Genomic DNA, 17,784 nt, shown 5'->3' on the forward strand with positions numbered 1-17,784 from the left:
CACCAATCTGTGCCTGCAGGCACTTGAACCCACAATCCTGCTTCACACATGTGCTTGCACTTGCCTGTATCTTCCTCCTGATGCTCACTCCTATGCTGTCCTTGAAAGTACAGATCTGAAAATCAGCACTGTACTTGATTGTACCGCCTCGGGATGCGTGCCAGGCGTTGTACTTGCAAAAACAACCTGCTGTCCACTTCTGTACCAGCCTGAATCAGCCTGCACAGGTCTGTCCAGCACTCAGAAAAGCACCGTCTGCACCTGTATGCACTGTATCTGACTGTCCGTACACTGTACGGCAGTCGTACAGTATGGTTTGGGCTGGAAAACAGGTTGTACAGCCTGTTTGGAGCTTCTGCGCAGCAAAAACAGCAACTGTCCTGTGCGCCGCCAGCAGCAGATGAGAGAGAGAGAGAGAGAAAGCTTGCGTAGTCCTGGCCGTACAGTGCTGTACGGCTGGTTTGCCTCAGAAAAACAGCAGCACAACTTCTCTTCAGCAGTCGCCTCCCCTTCCTGTGCTTTTCCACGATTGTACAACATGCGCATGAGAGAGGCTCCTCTTTTGCTACACGACTCCCCAAAAAGGGAGGAGAGAGAGTGTAGAGAGAGAAAACCTCCTTCCCAAGTTAATCCCTAGGGCCCCAACTTAATAAGTTCCCTAGGGCCACTAAGGCCTAGGGGCAACTTTTATAAACATTAAAAGTTAATGTTTTAATGTTCCCCCTTCACACCTAGGGTTGTCCACACATCTTTAAACACTGTCCGGGCACCCCCCATGTGAATCATAAAATATTCTGACCCTGCAACCACCATGCCCACACTTGTCCTGCTCCATTTTCACAGGGTCATGACATACCCCCCTCTTGAAAGATGGCAAGCGTCCTCGATTGCATTCTGGTGATGCATCAAAATATCCAAAGTGAAATATACAATATGGCAAGATCAGCGTCCCAATCTCTCTGAGCCATACACATGTATCAAAATTCACTGCAAACCAATGGCATAGTAATAGTCCAAGTTGTATACCACTGTGAACCATACATATCCACAAAAATCGCCATGTGACTAGTACACATATATCATAGAAGTCCCATAAACAGATGTACTGTCAGCCTCAGTACCTTCGGATGAGATAAAATCTGCACCAAGCGACCTCTAGATGTCATCTGAGCCTGTCTGTATCAAGGGAGTGGAGGTGCTACCCCCCTCTTGAGCATCAGGTAATGCTCCAGACCGATGCTCTGCTGAACCTGAATGAGCCACAAGAAGAGTCGGCTCTAACTCAAAGGCATCGAGATAAAGCTGCAAAACCTGAGGTGAATCTGTTAAGTCACCTTCCTCCATCCACTTCGCATCCATCGGTGAATAGTTCGTGAACTTCACAAGATAGCGACGGGAAACTTTACCTCGTACCTTCCTTTCTTTATGTGCCAGTATCTGCTCTGGAATCAGAACCTCATCAAGTTCCTCAACTTCCGGCTGAGCCTCATCTGATACATCCTCAGGCACATCCCCACGGAAAGGTCTAAGAAGACTCACGTGAAAAGCATTGTGAATCCTCCAGTGATCTGGTAACTTCAATCGATAGGTTACCTCACCAATCTTTTCCAAAACCTGAAAAGGCCCATAATATCGCATGCTCAACTTAGGGAATAAGCGCTCTTTACCCTTCATCTTCTTGAGTCTAGCCTTTTCAAAGCGCAAAAGAACCCAATCACCCAATGCAAACTGTAAATCACGTCTGTGACGGTCTGCGGCTTTCTTTTGCTTCTGCTGAGTTTTCTGGAGGGCCAACTTAACTCTCCGATAAGCTTCATCCAAGCTCTCCACATACTGATCAGCCTCAAAAATCTTATCCTTTGTATGCAAAATGGGTGGTACCTTCTTCCCTCCTTCTACAATCTCAAAAGGCGCCTTGCCTGTCGAGCTATGTACAGTGTTGTTATATGCAAACTCTACCAAAGGAAGAAACTTTTCCCATTGTTGCTTATGCTCTGACACATAACACTTGAGAAGATCCAACACTGTAGAGTTAGCCTCTTCTGACTGACCATCTGTCTGTGGATGAAATGACGATGAAAACTTGAGAGTTGTACCCATGTTGTCAAACAACCCTCTCCAAAACAAACTCGTCATCCGTGGATCACGGTCACTAATGATAGACGTAGGCAAGCCATGATACTTGAAGATGTTCGCCATGAACAACTTCACCATATGATCCACTTTAATTGTCTTCCTCACGGGAATGAAATGTGCCTGCTTACTGAACCTGCATATGATAGTCCAGATGCCATCATTTCCCGTTTGTGTCCGTGGAAGATCAAATACAAAATCCATGGCAATGCTCTCCCAAGGTCTATCCGGAATAGGTAAAGGCTGTAATAACCCTGGTGTCTTCTGACGGTCAAACTTTACCTTCTGACATACGATGCATTGCCTTACAAAGGCATCAACATCTCTTCTCAAGGTTGGCCAATAAAAGAAAGTCTCCACTGCTTTGACCGTGGCGTCAATACCTCTATGACCTGCATACGGTGGAGCATGACTTTCAATCATAACCTTGAGTCGCAATGGCCTGGTAACACACAGTCTGCCATGCATCAATAAAAACCCATCTCTGAGAGTGTAATGCTCATGCCGCTGACCCTCAGACATCTGATCATATAACTTTTCAAAATCCTCATCATGGGCATACTGCTCTTTCATTTCATCAAGCTCATGATGATAAGCAAGTGAAACTGCAGAGACCTGTGGCTTGCGTGACAAAGCATCTGCCACTACATTCTTTTTGCCTTCCACATGCACAATCTGGAAGTGAAACATTGACAAAAAGTTTGCCCAACGCATATGCTTCTCTGAAAGCTTAGTCTGCGTGAGAAAATATCGCAAAGTCTGATGATCTGTCTGCACAGTGAAATCAGCCCCAAGCAAGTAGTGTTTCCATGTAGAAAGAGCGTGAATTACAGCCAACATCTCTTTCTCATACACCTGTAAATGCTTCTCAGCATCTTGCAAAACTCTACTCTCATAGGCTATCACATGTCCCTCTTGCATGAGAACTGCACCAATGCTACTTCCACATGCATCACACTGGACAACAAAAGCCTTTCGGAGGTCCGGTAACACCAATACTGGGTCCGAAGTAAGCTTTTCTTTGAGCTTTTTGAATGCTGTAATTTCCCGATCAGCCCATCTAAACGGAGTTGCTTTCTTCGTCAAAGCATGAAGAGGCGAAGCAATTTCAGCAAAGTGCCGTATGTAACGCCTGTAATAGGAACACAATCCTAAAAAGCTACGTACATCATGCACGGTCCTCAAAGCTGGCCAATTAAGGATTGCTTCCACCTTGGCTGGATCCATACGGACTCCATGACCAGACACAATATGCCCCAAGAAATGTATCTCCTACAAGAAAAACTCACTCTTCTTGCCATTAACCACCAATCTATGGTTTCTGAGTTCTGCAAACACAATGGCCAAATGCCTTCTATGCTCTTCCTCAGTTTGTGAATGCACAATCATATCATCAAAGAATGTGCCCACAAACTCTCTATGAGGTCTGAAAATCCTGTCCATCATTCTGTTAAATGTGGCAGGCGCATTCGTCAAACCAAAGGGCATAACCAAGAACTCATACAACCCAAATGTGGTTCGGAATGCTGTCTTATGCACATCCTCGGGTCTAATGCGTATCTGATGATACCCGCTTTTCAAGTCAATACGACTAAAAACTGTGGAGCCCTGTAAGCGGTCCAAGATGTCATCGATCCTCGGTATGGGGAATCGATTCTTGATGGTATTCTTATTCAGCGCCCTGTAATCAATACACATGCGCCAAGAACCATCCTTCTTCTGCACTAAGAGCACAGGTGAGCAAAAGGGTGATGAGCTAGGCTGTATCAACCCCTTATTCAATAGCTCCTGCACCTGACTCATAATCTCTTCCTGTTGGGCTGCACTAACACGATACGGCGGTCTATTCGGTGGAGTACTACCAGGAATCAGATCTATGGCATGATCTTCTGGCCTCTCAGGAGGTAATTCTCCTGGCAATGACTCGGAAAAACAATCTTGAAACCCACTTAAGAAATCAGCCCTGTCCTTATCTAACATTGACAAATTAGACTTAGACTCATCATCCTGTGCATCCTTTACATAAATCAAGTACGCGGAAAGATGCTTTTTCATTACTGATGAAATCGCCGAAGCGGATACAATAGGAACAGATTCCCCTTTGAGTTTTACATCCAATACATGCTCTTTTCCTCTATGAGTCAGAGTAATTTTCCTATTGTAAGTATCCACCACCGCATGTACCCTGTGGCACCATGGCATCCCCAACAAAACATCACAGCCATCCAAAGGCATGATGAAGAACTCCTCGCTGTCCACATAACCCTGCAAATGAAGCCGAAGCTTCCCAATAATAGGAGTAACGGGTTCTGCATACCCTGGACAAGCCATATTTGCCTCATGTAACGGCCCCATCTCCTCTGCGCGAATCCCCAATCGGCCAGCCAAATCTGGTGAAATGAAGTTGGCTCTAGCACCTGTGTCAAAGAAGATCAAAGCATTCTGATCTCTCACTTTGCCCCATGCCCTGCACAACTCTGTAGCTTCACCACTTAGCTGCTCACCCACAAGATCAGGAACTAAGCCTGCAGAAGGCTTTTGTTTCTTTGGCTTGGGCTCTCCTTTATTGTCAGGGTCCTTCTTGGACGTTCTTTTGGGACAATTGAATGACATATGTCCCTCTTCAGTACAGTAAAAACACTTTTGAGCATCTCTCAAAGCCTGTCTTTCCTCAGAAGTCCTTTTGGGCATTGGCAACTTCTTATACTTTGTCTCTGAAGACCCTTTAGCATCACGAGAAGCATGCCCAAATTTTTCAGCTTTCTTGCTCAATTTCTTACTGCCCTTAAATCCAGATGAACCACCTGTGAGTAACGCATTAGCTGTCATAGCATTTTCAATCATCTGTGACATGTTCGTTACTCTTGTCTTTATACAGTAATCTCGTACCTCCTTGGGCAGCCCACAACAATACTTCTCTACCTGCTCAGATAATGGCACGGCACGATAAGAAGTCACTGGGAGTAGAGCTTCCCAAAACTTCTTGTTATAATCCTCCAAACTATCACACTTTGAAGCATCCAGCTTGTGCCATGCTGTCATAACATCCACCTCAAATGTAGATGTGAGCCATACAGAAGAGAAAACCTGTTTGAATTGAACCCATGTGGTGGGTGCTATGCCCTGCAAAAGAAGAGTAGACCACCACTGCAAAGCATTGCCCTTGAGAAAAGTGGCAGCTTTCCTCACCTTTGAGGACTCTGTGTAATTTCCACCAGAAAAAGCAGCATCAAACTGCTGTAAAAAGGTAAGTGCCTTCAATTTATCCTTGGCCCCACTGAAAGTGTCAAACTTCACTGCAGCTCCCCCTTCCTTGTAATCCTTCGCCTTTCCCATAGGCGTTAGATTATCATATGGAAGTGGTTTCGTAAGATTGCTGCCCCCAACATTCATACCCATCATTGGGTCAACATTTCCCATTCCAACACCAGGCATACCATACATCCCAGCCATGTTTCCATACATTCCATGCTGCATACCTGGCTGCATGCCACCAAACATATTGCCTTGCATCCCAGGTTGCATGCTTCCAAACACATTTCCTTGCATACCGGACTGCATACCACCATACATATTCCCTTGCATGCCAGGCTGAAAATTGGCTCCAAAAGGCCCATACATACCCATGCCTCCCTGAGGATAACCCCCAGTCATGGATTGAAACACTGAGCCACCACCAAAGTACCCTGGATGCATGTTCTGCTGAGGAATAGGTGGCTGTCCATAGAAGGAACTCTGTGGGTTAGCACCAAAAGCATGCTGCATGTTCGGAAACTGGGCAGGAGATGGATCCTGTGGAGTGGTACCACTATGACCATGAGAAAGATTCTTCGAACGAACCTTCTTCTTCTTTTTCTGGGGCTCTGTGCGGGGCTCTGTGCGAGATCTCATAAATTCAGCAAATCTCTCGCTCTGTGTGAGCTGCATAAAAGTATCCATAACACCAGCCAAGCGATCTTTGAACCGAGCATCATCATCCTCTTTACCATGCACATCTTCTGGCTGTGTTACATCCTCATAAGGCTCAACATCTGCAGCCTGTTCTCCTGCAAAAATATCCTCAGATACATCTCTTTCAGGAGAAGACTCTTGCTCTTCTTCTTCTTGATAGAAGTACTCTTCCTCTGTATCAGACATGATTGCTGAATTTTCAGCGATGGCTTTCTCCAAAGCAACCACGAGCTCACCCCCTTCAGAAAGTTGATGATTGGTCCCGGGGACGGAACCTTGAAACCGGCCTCTGATAGAAAACCAGAGTGCGGTAAGAGCTAACACTCGTCCACTTGTAGTCTAGATGAAAAACCAAACACAGATTGGAGCTAGAGTGCCCAAATCTGAAAACACAACGACACCTGTTGGCCCCAAAGCTTGGCGCCCCTTGCGGTATTTCTTTATTCCATTAAAATACTATGTATGGCTGAGTACAAAACAAAAACCAGCCAAGAGTTTACACCTGTAGTCCAATCTGACTGCCCACAAATCCTTCTCAGCACAGAGGATCTATGTACACAGATCTGTGTCTTCAAACAACACACTGTGCCTCCCTCTGATCAGCCAAGTTCACAAAGCAGGCCAGCCATGGGCATACATCTGGCATAACTCATAAGCATGATACATCTTCTCAGCTCAACATACATGTGCTGTTCAATCCCTGTCTTAATCCCTTGTCAATCTGCTATACTCCTCCTCTCACAAGGAGCCAGATAACACATACCTGTAGCAGACATCAAGCAATAGAAAGAGAGATGGATGAACAGAGTCAAGGCTTACCAAGTTCAGCTCGTGAAACAACTCTGGAGGAAGCAACAGCACCAATCTGTGCCTGCAGGCACTTGAACCCACAATCCTGCTTCACACATGTGCTTGCACTTGCCTGTATCTTCCTCCTGATGCTCACTCCTATGCTGTCCTTGAAAGTACAGATCTGAAAATCAGCACTGTACTTGATTGTACCGCCTCGGGATGCGTGCCAGGCGTTGTACTTGCAAAAACAACCTGCTGTCCACTTCTGTACCAGCCTGAATCAGCCTGCACAGGTCTGTCCAGCACTCAGAAAAGCACCGTCTGCACCTGTATGCACTGTATCTGACTGTCCGTACACTGTACGGCAGTCGTACAGTATGGTTTGGGCTGGAAAACAGGTTGTACAGCCTGTTTGGAGCTTCTGCGCAGCAAAAACAGCAACTGTCCTGTGCGCCGCCAGCAGCAGATGAGAGAGAGAGAGAGAAAGCTTGCGTAGTCCTGGCCGTACAGTGCTGTACGGCTGGTTTGCCTCAGAAAAACAGCAGCACAACTTCTCTTCAGCAGTCGCCTCCCCTTCCTGTGCTTTTCCACGATTGTACAACATGCGCATGAGAGAGGCTCCTCTTTTGCTACACGACTCCCCAAAAAGGGAGGAGAGAGAGTGTAGAGAGAGAAAACCTCCTTCCCAAGTTAATCCCTAGGGCCCCAACTTAATAAGTTCCCTAGGGCCACTAAGGCCTAGGGGCAACTTTTATAAACATTAAAAGTTAATGTTTTAATGTTCCCCCTTCACACCTAGGGTTGTCCACACATCTTTAAACACTGTCCGGGCACCCCCCATGTGAATCATAAAATATTCTCACCCTGCAACCACCATGCCCACACTTGTCCTGCTCCATTTTCACAGGGTCATGACAGTACAGCTTGAAGATAAATAGGAGCACGTTATCCAAGATCCCCTAGAGAAGGATAGCATTGGGCCAAAGCTTGTTGGGTGCTCCAAGCCTTCGCCAACCAATGATCATAGGGTTGCCACACGGAGTCACGAGGCTATTGCTAAGCGAGATTCAAGTCTGAATTTGCGCACACATTGGTGGGTCCAACAATGGCTAAATAGTCTTGACTTCAGAGACCCTAATTCATGACGCTTGTTTTTACATACTTTTGTATAATCCCTAATTAATAATTTTGATTTTTCGAGGTCTTTGCTCAACCGTGACGGAATCTAATTTATTGCATGCTCTTACTTTTCCACATGAGTGGATAGTTCTTTTTAAAATGGTGAAGAGATCACATTACGCTTTACCATGAACCCCTGGTGTTATCCGGATAGCCCACTAGGTGGCAGGCAATCTTGTTGCGTGCTGACTTAACCGCGAGGACGGGATGCCGAGTTATGTAGCCTTGTGGTGATGGTCATAATCTAAGATGCTTAGGTCGAGTTTTTCGGGTAGCTTATAGACAACTAGTGGAGTTGACTACAAGGGCCAAGGACACGGATTGGTGTGTGAACATGGTGGTATCTTTCATCCTTGACTTTGCATGGATTTGGTTGACCCTCAAGTTGACCTAAGGTTTGACCTTGGTGTTCAGAGGGGAATTTGGTTGCTTCAAGGCTGGGTTGTATGGGGGAAATTCAGCCATGCCACCTACGATTATCCTTGCTCTACTGGTATGGGACACCAGAGTGTATTCTCATGTAGGATCTCCCAAGGCTTCACAGGTTTCTTCTCTAGGACACTCTATGCTTTGGCACAATTAACCTTTGGTAACTATAAGGAGTAGTGCTAGTCTGTGAGTGACAAGAAGATAAGGGACTTTCTTGCTTGTCTGTGCATTGCCATGTCACTCATGTGGTAAAATCTGGGGGAGCTAGGGAGGATGGAAGATGGCCATTGCGAGCATGTGCAGAGAGATGAAGAGAAAGGAGTGTAGAGAGAGAATAATGCTCAAGAGAGAGGCAATAATGCACAACTCAAATGATGTGACTCTTGTATTTCTTCAATCAAGTACAATACCTTTACAGGTATAAAGGTTCAGCTCATGAAATCATTGCTTATGTCAAACACAAAATATCTAGATATTATGCTTACCACTCTAAGAGTGGGTTCACACACAAATACACACATAACGACATAAGTGTGTTCACACCCTTTTAGGGGTTGTACACACACACACACACACACACACACACACGACGGGACACATACAAGGGCTGGTTCACATACATGAGGCTCCAAATACCCAACAACTCATAGGGTGACAAGTTTTACAATTCATCGCACTCTCTCTTGTGATGGCCAAATGATATTGATGCATGAGGCAGTCTCAAAATTGTACGTGAAAGAGATGAGAAGTTTGGAACTTCTAGGTCTTAGATTGAATATTTAATACAACCTCATCCCAGCATTTGAGAGTGGAGACAGCCAAATATGGGCCGAGAACAACTGCATCAGAGGACATGACAGAGGCTCATCATATATACAGATGCCCACTATACTATGAGATCAGAGGGAGGTTCCACTACCTCTTCCGAGAGGAATTCGGACCACTCTCTAGGATCATGGATTTTCCAAACCAAAGGACATAAGTCATGACAAAGGCTCGTTATATATGTAGGTACCCAGTATACTATGAGATCAGAGAGAGGTTTCGCTACCTCTTCTAAGAGGAATTCGGACCACTCTCGAGGAACATGCACCAAGGACATGACAGAGGCTCATTATATATGCAGATGCCACGGTCCTGTGCTTTCACTGGACTCCGCGGAGAGCGCCTCACTGGTGTTCCGAGACCACGCACAAGCAGGCACTCTCGTACTAACGCCTGGCTCTCCCGATCTCAGCACCTTTTGGACCGAGGTTCTCCAATAGATCTTGGACTACCCGGCACCGAAAGGGTGTTGGCCGTATAGGGAGTCGGGAATCCCTTATCAGATTTAACACAAAATACTTTACTTAAATCTGAAATTCACTTACTTGTGGATGGCAGATAGAGGACCAATACCCGTGGTATTTGTGTAGAAGATGTAGCCACCCAGGAGATGTGAAGTCCTCTTGTAGTCGCCAGTGGAGAAAATGTGCAACCTCTTTCAAAGTAGGAAATAGAGAGGCAGCCTTAGGAGAGAGAACACCTTGTTGAAGAAGCAGCCACCTTGTTGAGATGGCACAGTCGCCTGAGGGCAGGGTTCTGGCTGGAAAACAGGTGCAGCAAGTGAAGTTTGCAGTCGCCAGTAGATGGTGGGCAGCCTTGCTGAATGACAGGCGCAGCACGTGAAGTTTGCAGCCGCCTGGAAGAGAGTCAAGCAGCCTGTAGTGCAGGGAGTACAGCCGCTGGTTGGAGGAGGATAGTAGGATACACAGCAGCCTGCGCAGCATGTAAGGAGTAGCAGCCAGTCGCCTGCAGGGGAGCATGGGGAGGTGCTTTGGCTGCAGCCTGTAGTGCAGAGGATAGGGCAGCCAGCAGCCTTAGATGCAGTCGCCTGTTGTAGAGGTAAAGCATGCGCCGTCTGTATGGGAGAGGTAGCATGCACAGTGGGAGAGGCAGCATGCACAGCAGTCTTGCTGCAGATGGAGCGCACAGCCTACTGGAAGAGCATGCGCAACCAGCTTCAGCCGCCTGGGAGCAGAGCGTAAGAGATGGTCGCCGGTTCTTGATCTTCACGAAGATGGTGGAAGCGGGTGATCTCTACGCTGGAGGAGAAGGCCTTTTTTTTATAAACTTTAAAGTGGAGTAAAACAAATGGATTGGCTGGCTCCCCACGTTTGCATGTGGGTGGCCAGTTCCAAGGTGGGTTGGGTAGGTGCCCAGTATACTATGAGATCAGAGGGAAGGTTCCACTGCGTCTTCCAAAGAATTCAGACCACTCTCCAGGATCATGGATTTTCCAAACCAGAGATGCCTAGGTATCTTTCTTCTAGAGCTCTGCAAACATAGGGAATCCCTACTGCGGCTCAGATCAGCTGCACCCGCACGAGGACAAGCATAGAGAGCTTTCACTAACTCTTCCAGTCTAAAGCCCTGAGAGCAGACCCGCCCACTCCCTCCAACCTCTAGGCTGCTGCAGGAGCCCGGCCGAGAGGAGTGACATTAGACAGAGCCACCGAGCTATGCAGAGCCTGGAGCCCCCGACATAGTGGTCACCACCCACGCTCACGACACCTCAGGAGGATCAGAGTCATCATTTCCCACCACCGCAGGACTCTCTCCCGCCCTGTCAGCCTCGCTACATTGGGTACCATGGTGCAGCGCCCTATGTGAGATATTCTTGGCTAATGCGAGAGCTTGAGGCTCTTTGTTGGTTTTTTTTTAATAGATATTTTCTTTTGGTTTTACTTTCAGTACCATGATGATGTATTCCATGGACATGATGTAACATTTTGGTCTCATCGGTCATTTTGGCCTTTTTAAGACGTTATACAACTCTCTCATCATTGATGGTCGGCCCATGGATTAGCGGTTTGGGGCCTATGGGACACAGACCAGGCCACTGACAGAGATACACATGGCAGTATGGAACTGTAATGGTTCACTACTATCGGTGCAGCCTGGACGACTGGAGCATGTTATGGTGGGGAGAGACATCATACTTCTGACAGAGACACATCAGAGCCTAGAGAGAGGGCTACCTCGAGTAGAGGGATTCCAGTGGGAGTCAACATACAAGAAGACCACACGCCAGGGTACCTCGAGAGGGTCGGGGGGAGTAGCAGTTCTATTCACACGGGAGCTACAGGGGAGACTAAGAGTGGTAGCACAGCATCCAAAGGCCAGATACATGTGGATCAGCTTACAGCTCTCACAGGACAGGGTTATATACATAGCCCTATGTTACTTTCCTCCATCAGGATCCTCCTATGTCATTACAGAGGACATGCCACAGGAAGAAGAGACAGGAGCCAAGCCAAACACTTGTCTGTTAGAGGAGATTATGCATTATTATACACTAGGGGAAGTATTTCTTACGGGTGACTTCAATGCCCACACACAGAGCAGACAATGTGAGGTGTATGACTATGATGACATGGAGATCCTCCACCTTGTGGATCCAGAGGAGATAGGGGCTAGTCGGGCTTCAGAGGACACTGGACCAGACAGAGGACATTATGGGGACCACTTACTAGAGTTGGGAGCCAGGCATCGTCTCGTTATTTATAACGGGATGCTACAGTGGCCGAGATCAAGAGGGCTGACATGCTTCCCACATGGGGGTCATACACGGACCGGAGGCACGGTGGTAGACTACATTATGGGGTCTTTGGAGGCATCACAGCTTGTCACCTCATTCTCCATTCCACCTCGTCCTATTGGGGCAGATCATACATACTTGGCATTTTCACTAGTCGGATCACCAGTATCACCAGCCCCCCACATACTGACGCCACACGCTACCATCTACTTCACACATGACATGGCAGACATATACACTGGCAGAGTAGAGGATGGGTATTCACTTTGAGATGTATGATTGATTAGGCCAGAGTGAGGAAGAGAAAGCTCTATTGCTACTTTGTGGATTTCCACAAGGCATTTGACACAGTACCACGAGAGAGGCTCTTTCAGCGCCTGCAGTCTCTTGGCATACCAGCAGATATGACATGGGGCATCTATGCATTATATGAGCAGGTTTTTGGGCGAGTTAGATGCCCAAGAGGTATGTCCGAGACTATTGCTAGCACCATTGGTGTGAAGCAAGGATGCCCACTTTCCCCCATGCTATTTGGGTTATACATTGATGAGCTGGCTGACTTCATTACAAGGGGAGGAGGAGATGGAGTTGATTTAGCAGGTACCTCAATACATATTATGCTTTATGTTGATGATATTGTATTAGTGTCTTGAGTCTCCAAGAGGTCTACAGCAACATCTACATGCCCTCGATGATTTATGCACACAGAGGGGTCTTACTGTGAACCTTGGGAAAACCAAGGTTATGGTCTTTCATACATCGAGACAGGAGTCAGCTGACATTCACTCTCGCAGGACGCCAGGTGGAAGTGGTGACATCATACGTGTACCTAGGGGTTACCTTCTCTGCAGCAGCCACGCGCTTCACCATGGGTTCAGCAGCCAGAGCTAGATTGACACGGGAATATGCAGCATTGGCTATGCTAGAGAGACAGTGCCACCAAGCGCATTTTCAAGAGCCCCGAATGAAGGGGTGGCTATTTGACACATTAGTCACACCGGCACTGATGTATGGAGCAGCGGTATGGGCGCCAAGCCTTGCTACCCATTGGCGGACATAGATAGAGAGACCACATGCCCTCATGATGCAAGGTTGATGTGTACGTACTGTACGTAATGTACGGTACGTATTTGTACGTTGTTCCGTACAGATAAAATTTTTGTGTACGTAAAAATACGTACCATTGTAAAAAATATCAATCTATATGGCATTTCATATCAAAATAAACATAAAAAGATCCAGATTCCAAATACATTTTAAATTGTGAGAGAGACCTACAAGACAATCTAATAAGGTCTTTGCTAATACGCATTTGATTAGTAATCACAAAACCCTTGCCGCATAAGGTAAAACTTGTTACTTCAGAAATCAAACATCAGATACCAAAACCATTTTTCAATCAGATGACAGAGATCAATCTTCAATCACCAATCACCACTCTTAGAAGTTAGCTCTATATAAACTGATGAATCAGTGTTCAGAGTGCACACAACAAAAGTCTCGACTCTCATCCATGTCAAAAGGCTGCAAATGCATCAAGATTCAAAACAAACTGAATACAATGCACATACTACATAGCAAGCTGCAACACTACATCATAGAAATGTCCTCAAAAGGCCCATAAGGGCTAGTCCAGAGTCTAGACTCCACAATGAAACATGATCTAAGAGTCAAAACTCCTCATCAGATGATGATGATGACGATGCACCAGAAGAGAGCAAGTCCCCATCTGTCAAGACATTGCCCTCGTCGTCATACTCAGGCTCTGCCATCACGGGCACATGTGATGATGTGAAAGATGTATCATGAGATCCATGTGCTACATCATCATCTCCTGGCTCACTCTGAGTATGAATGAGAGTGACAGCCTCATTCGCCCGAGTCCGCTGCGTACGAACAGGCAGCTTCCCCCGACGAATGCTCCTCCGTCTAGCGCTCTCTGAATCTGCAGCCTCCTCACGCAAAGGTATCGCCAAAGCCCGTGCGCGTGACCTTGTGACACGACGATCGATGCTCTCCAACTCTCTGTGAAGGAGTCGTATAATATCTGCCTGCTCGTCTCTGACACGCTGCTCCACGTCGCCCTCAGTAGAGGTTGGCACCATCTTCACATGGGTCGGATCTGCCTGTGGAAAAGCAAAATCCGACAAGTCAGAACCACAAGAAATGACTTATATTGAAATGTGTCAAAAGACGTACGACAGTTAAAACTTAAATATACCTGCTTGGGTGCCCCCAAAGCATGATAATCTCGCACGAGCTTCATGTTAGCTCGGCAATACACTAATCGCTCCAGCTGAGCGGTACTAAGTCGATTGCGGATCTTCGTGTGAACCAAGGAGTAGGCACTCCAATTGCGCTCACAAGCACCAGCAGAACAATCCTACGATCACGAATCACGATACGATTTCGGAGTCAAGACTCAAAACCCTTAATGAATCAAACTTTAAAGATGGATGCAATTGTGAAAGACTCAAGAGTACCTGCGAGAGGATTCGGAGAGCAAGATGAGTCAGCTTTGGAAGACCTTGTCTTCCATAGCTCTGCCACCACGTGAGAGGAAATTTCGTCGCCTCCTCTCTCAAAACCACCGCTCTAGCAAAGGATGGTCCTAGATTGTTCATAAAACTCACCATCTCTGCATCAACCTCAAGTTGCTCATCCTCGTCGTACATTATGTTGATGTACTGGTCTTTCTGCGTGAGCAGAGTGCTCTCACTAAACAGCTCTGGCTTCTTGTAGAAGGGATGAAGCAATGCAGCCATCCCATGAATGGGACGGCTCATAAATGTCCATCGCCGCTCTACAATAGCCAGGATGTCACCACGGCTACAAATTGACAAGCCAACATTCCAACAGTCATTATATAATATAACTTTAAACATATTGTTCATTGTTGCAATGTGCATATTATTTAATATTAATATAATCAAATAAGAACAATATCCAAGTGTACACTCACTGAGACTCCGTCAGTGTCGTACAGGTGGCAATATGGCGCTTCATCTCCATGAAGAGATGATAGACCAGTCCAAGAGTAGAGCCCTCCATATCTGTGATTCGGAGGAGGACATGGATAGGCTGCAATGCCACCGTCAAGCTCTGTACCTCTGTCCAAAAGGCCTCGTCAAGCACTTTCCGCTGAATGTATCTAGTGGCCTCTGTCTGTGCATGGTGCATAAACCTCCATTTCGGGTCCACCACAGTCTGTAGTAGTGGGTCCCGCAATCTAAAAAGCCTCTGCAAGACCAAGAACATATAAGAAAACCTGGTCTTCGAGGGTCGCACCATATCAAGTGCACTATGGCTCCTGAAGATGGCCAAAGCCTGATGTTTTTTTCGGAAAAATGTAGTAATCTTCATGGCATCTGCAACATTAGGTTGCACCCATGGCAACTTTCCAATATCCTCCATCAGCAGGTCCAAGCAATGTGCAGCACAAGGAGTCCAAGCAATGCGAGGAAACTCTGCCTCGACCAATTCACCCATACGCTTGCAATTTGAAGCATTGTCTGTCACCACTTGGACCACATTCTCTGGCCCAACATCCAAAATTGCCTGTCTGATGTGGTGATAAATAAACTCAGCACTGATGGATTCTCCTGCCTTTCCTGCATCCACAGCCCGCAAGAAGTATGTGCCAAGACATGAGGATACCAAAATATTGATAATGTGTCGTCTACGCATATCACTCCAGCCATCAGATATGATGGTGCACCCAAAAGACTGCCATCCTGCCTTGACTGGTACCAATGCCTTGTCTATCAAGGCTTTCTGCTCTTCAAGCATCGTGGTACGCATTTTGTTATACTCCACCCCGGACCACGAGTCTGTGTGGCCAACCTCTGCCATGGCCCTCACCATTCTCTTCCATTGATCAGTCCTCAGTACATTGAAGGAGATGTTGCACTCCACAAGAGTGCTTGCAATCTCCATCTCAGCCACTTTTTGTCTCTCTTTCACCCACGAAAGAGATGACACACGTGAAGGCAAAGTACTCTGTCTCAGCACATGTGCATCATCATCCTCATCACCCTCCTGCATGACACGGGCCCTCTTTCTGCCCCCTGTAGACTGGCTATCCTGTGTGGAAGAATCACCCATCTCCCCCACAAGCGCATCATGAAGTGCATCTTGAGTGTGCTGGCTGCCCCTTACCTTCTTTGAACCCTTTGCTGTTGATGAATTCTCAGCAATGAGCTTGTCTCTGATATCCTGCGGCACCTGCTTGCACCCACCACAATTGCCGGTGGTGCCAATACCTGTCAAGTGTATCACGACACGAGAAATTGTGCTCGTGAGCTCGAAGTTGCAATACTTGCACTGCCATCTACGCGTGCCAGAACCAGCTTGGGTCGGCGTATTAATAACACGGATGACATTCGTGTGCTCCTGCCAGTAGGGGTTGCATGGCTTCGGCATATTGGATCCTGGAAGCTCTGTGACACAAACAAAGAGAGAGAGAGAGCTTAGAGCAGAGTACAGTCTCCAAAGGAAGAAAGAGAGAGAGAGAGAGAGGGAGAGCGTAGAGCATACTCCAAAGGAGGAAAGAGAGAGAGAGAGAGAGAGAGAGAGAGAGGGAGAGGGACCCCGGACTCGGGAGGGAGTGATAGAGAGACGAGATTAATCATGTAGACAGTAGTACATTGGCAGAGAGAGAGAGAGAGAGAGAGAGAGAGAGAGAGAGAGAGAGTACAGTACGAGATGCATCATGAGGGACCAAGGCCATGACTCATGAGCGAGAGAGCGTGTGACTTACCTGTGCACAGTGTGCAGAGACGGAGCGAAACAGAGCGCTGGCGGCTGGGCGAAACAGGCGAAAATCCAAAACAAGGCCAAAATCGCACGGCGAAGGTCAAAAAGGGGGTTTTTTTAAAAAATAAACGTACGGATGGATCCGTACGCGTACGGATCCGTACAGTACGTTCCGTACGGTACGGATCGATCCGTACGTGCGTACGGATGCAACCTTGTCATGATGGCACGCATGATACGCAGCAAACCATCAGTACCTCATGACATTATCCGAGCAGAGTTTGCTACGCCTCCTATGATGGTAGAGACCATATTCCAGACTATATACCTGCTAGACAGATTCAGAGAGATGCCACAAGACAGATTGTCATACAGAGCTTTTGAGGCATCTAGACAACTGGCTGAGGCAAGAGACAGATGATCGTGGTATGCACAGGTCACACATTGGTTCTCACAGCATGGCCTAGACATGGATCATCTACCACCATTCGAGTATGACAGGGATGCACCACATATCCATCTCTCTCATAGTGAGAGGAACAAAGTATTGAGACAGGACCTATGGCAGCTCTATACACGAGAGACATGGATATCGCCTACACAATCTCTTCCACTGAAGATGCTATACTACAGAGATCACTTCATGAGTATCACTGATGATGGATTTATAGAGAGGCCTAGATACATGGAGGGCTTTTTACCACACGGCTCCCGAGTGGCTATTGGTCAGCTTAGAGTTTCATCACATCGATCGAAGATCGAGACTGGTAGAGCAGCACGGATCGCCCGAGAGGAGAGGGTATGCAGATTGTGCAGAGAGGAGGTGGAGAGTGAGGAGCATTATGTATGCAGATGCAAAGCATATAGAGCCATCAGAGAGAGATATCCCATTTTATTCACAGAGCCACATTCCCTACGCCAGATCTTTGAGGCAGCAGACCAGCGCATATTGGGGAGATTCATTC

The 17,784-nt window shown here is 46.9% G+C and overlaps 2 protein-coding genes across 4 annotated transcripts in view; both read right to left on the bottom strand.

The window, feature by feature from the left end:
• The window catches only part of LOC147638085 (uncharacterized), a 71,550-nt gene that overhangs the window by 22,151 nt on the left and 31,615 nt on the right, over positions 1-17,784 (bottom strand). The window lies entirely within an intron of this gene.
• LOC147638086 (uncharacterized) lies at positions 13,618-16,562 on the bottom strand. Its single transcript, XM_086797972.1, has 4 exons — positions 15,027-16,562; positions 14,548-14,893; positions 14,286-14,447; positions 13,618-14,190 (listed from the first exon to the last, which is right to left on the bottom strand). Exons 1-4 carry the CDS (start codon positions 16,484-16,486, stop codon positions 13,735-13,737), a joined length of 2,424 nt encoding a protein of 807 aa, XP_086654098.1. The 5' UTR covers positions 16,487-16,562; the 3' UTR covers positions 13,618-13,734.

This window comes from Cibotium barometz, chromosome 5, assembly GCF_041138505.1.
Source record: "Cibotium barometz isolate CiBa-2024 chromosome 5, ASM4113850v1, whole genome shotgun sequence".
Lineage (NCBI taxonomy): Eukaryota > Viridiplantae > Streptophyta > Polypodiopsida > Cyatheales > Cibotiaceae > Cibotium > Cibotium barometz.

Excerpts from the sequence above, each read along its gene's own strand:
- LOC147638086 (XM_086797972.1), bottom strand. The coding sequence starts at position 16,486 with ATGCCGAAGCCATGCAACCCCTACTGGCAGGAGCACACGAATGTCATC. Across the intron at positions 14,894-15,026 it reads ACGACACTGACGGAGTCTCA|CCGTGGTGACATCCTGGCTA; the intron begins GTGAGTGTACAC and ends GTCAATTTGTAG. Across the intron at positions 14,448-14,547 it reads CTCTCCGAATCCTCTCGCAG|GATTGTTCTGCTGGTGCTTG; the intron begins GTACTCTTGAGT and ends TCGTGATCGTAG.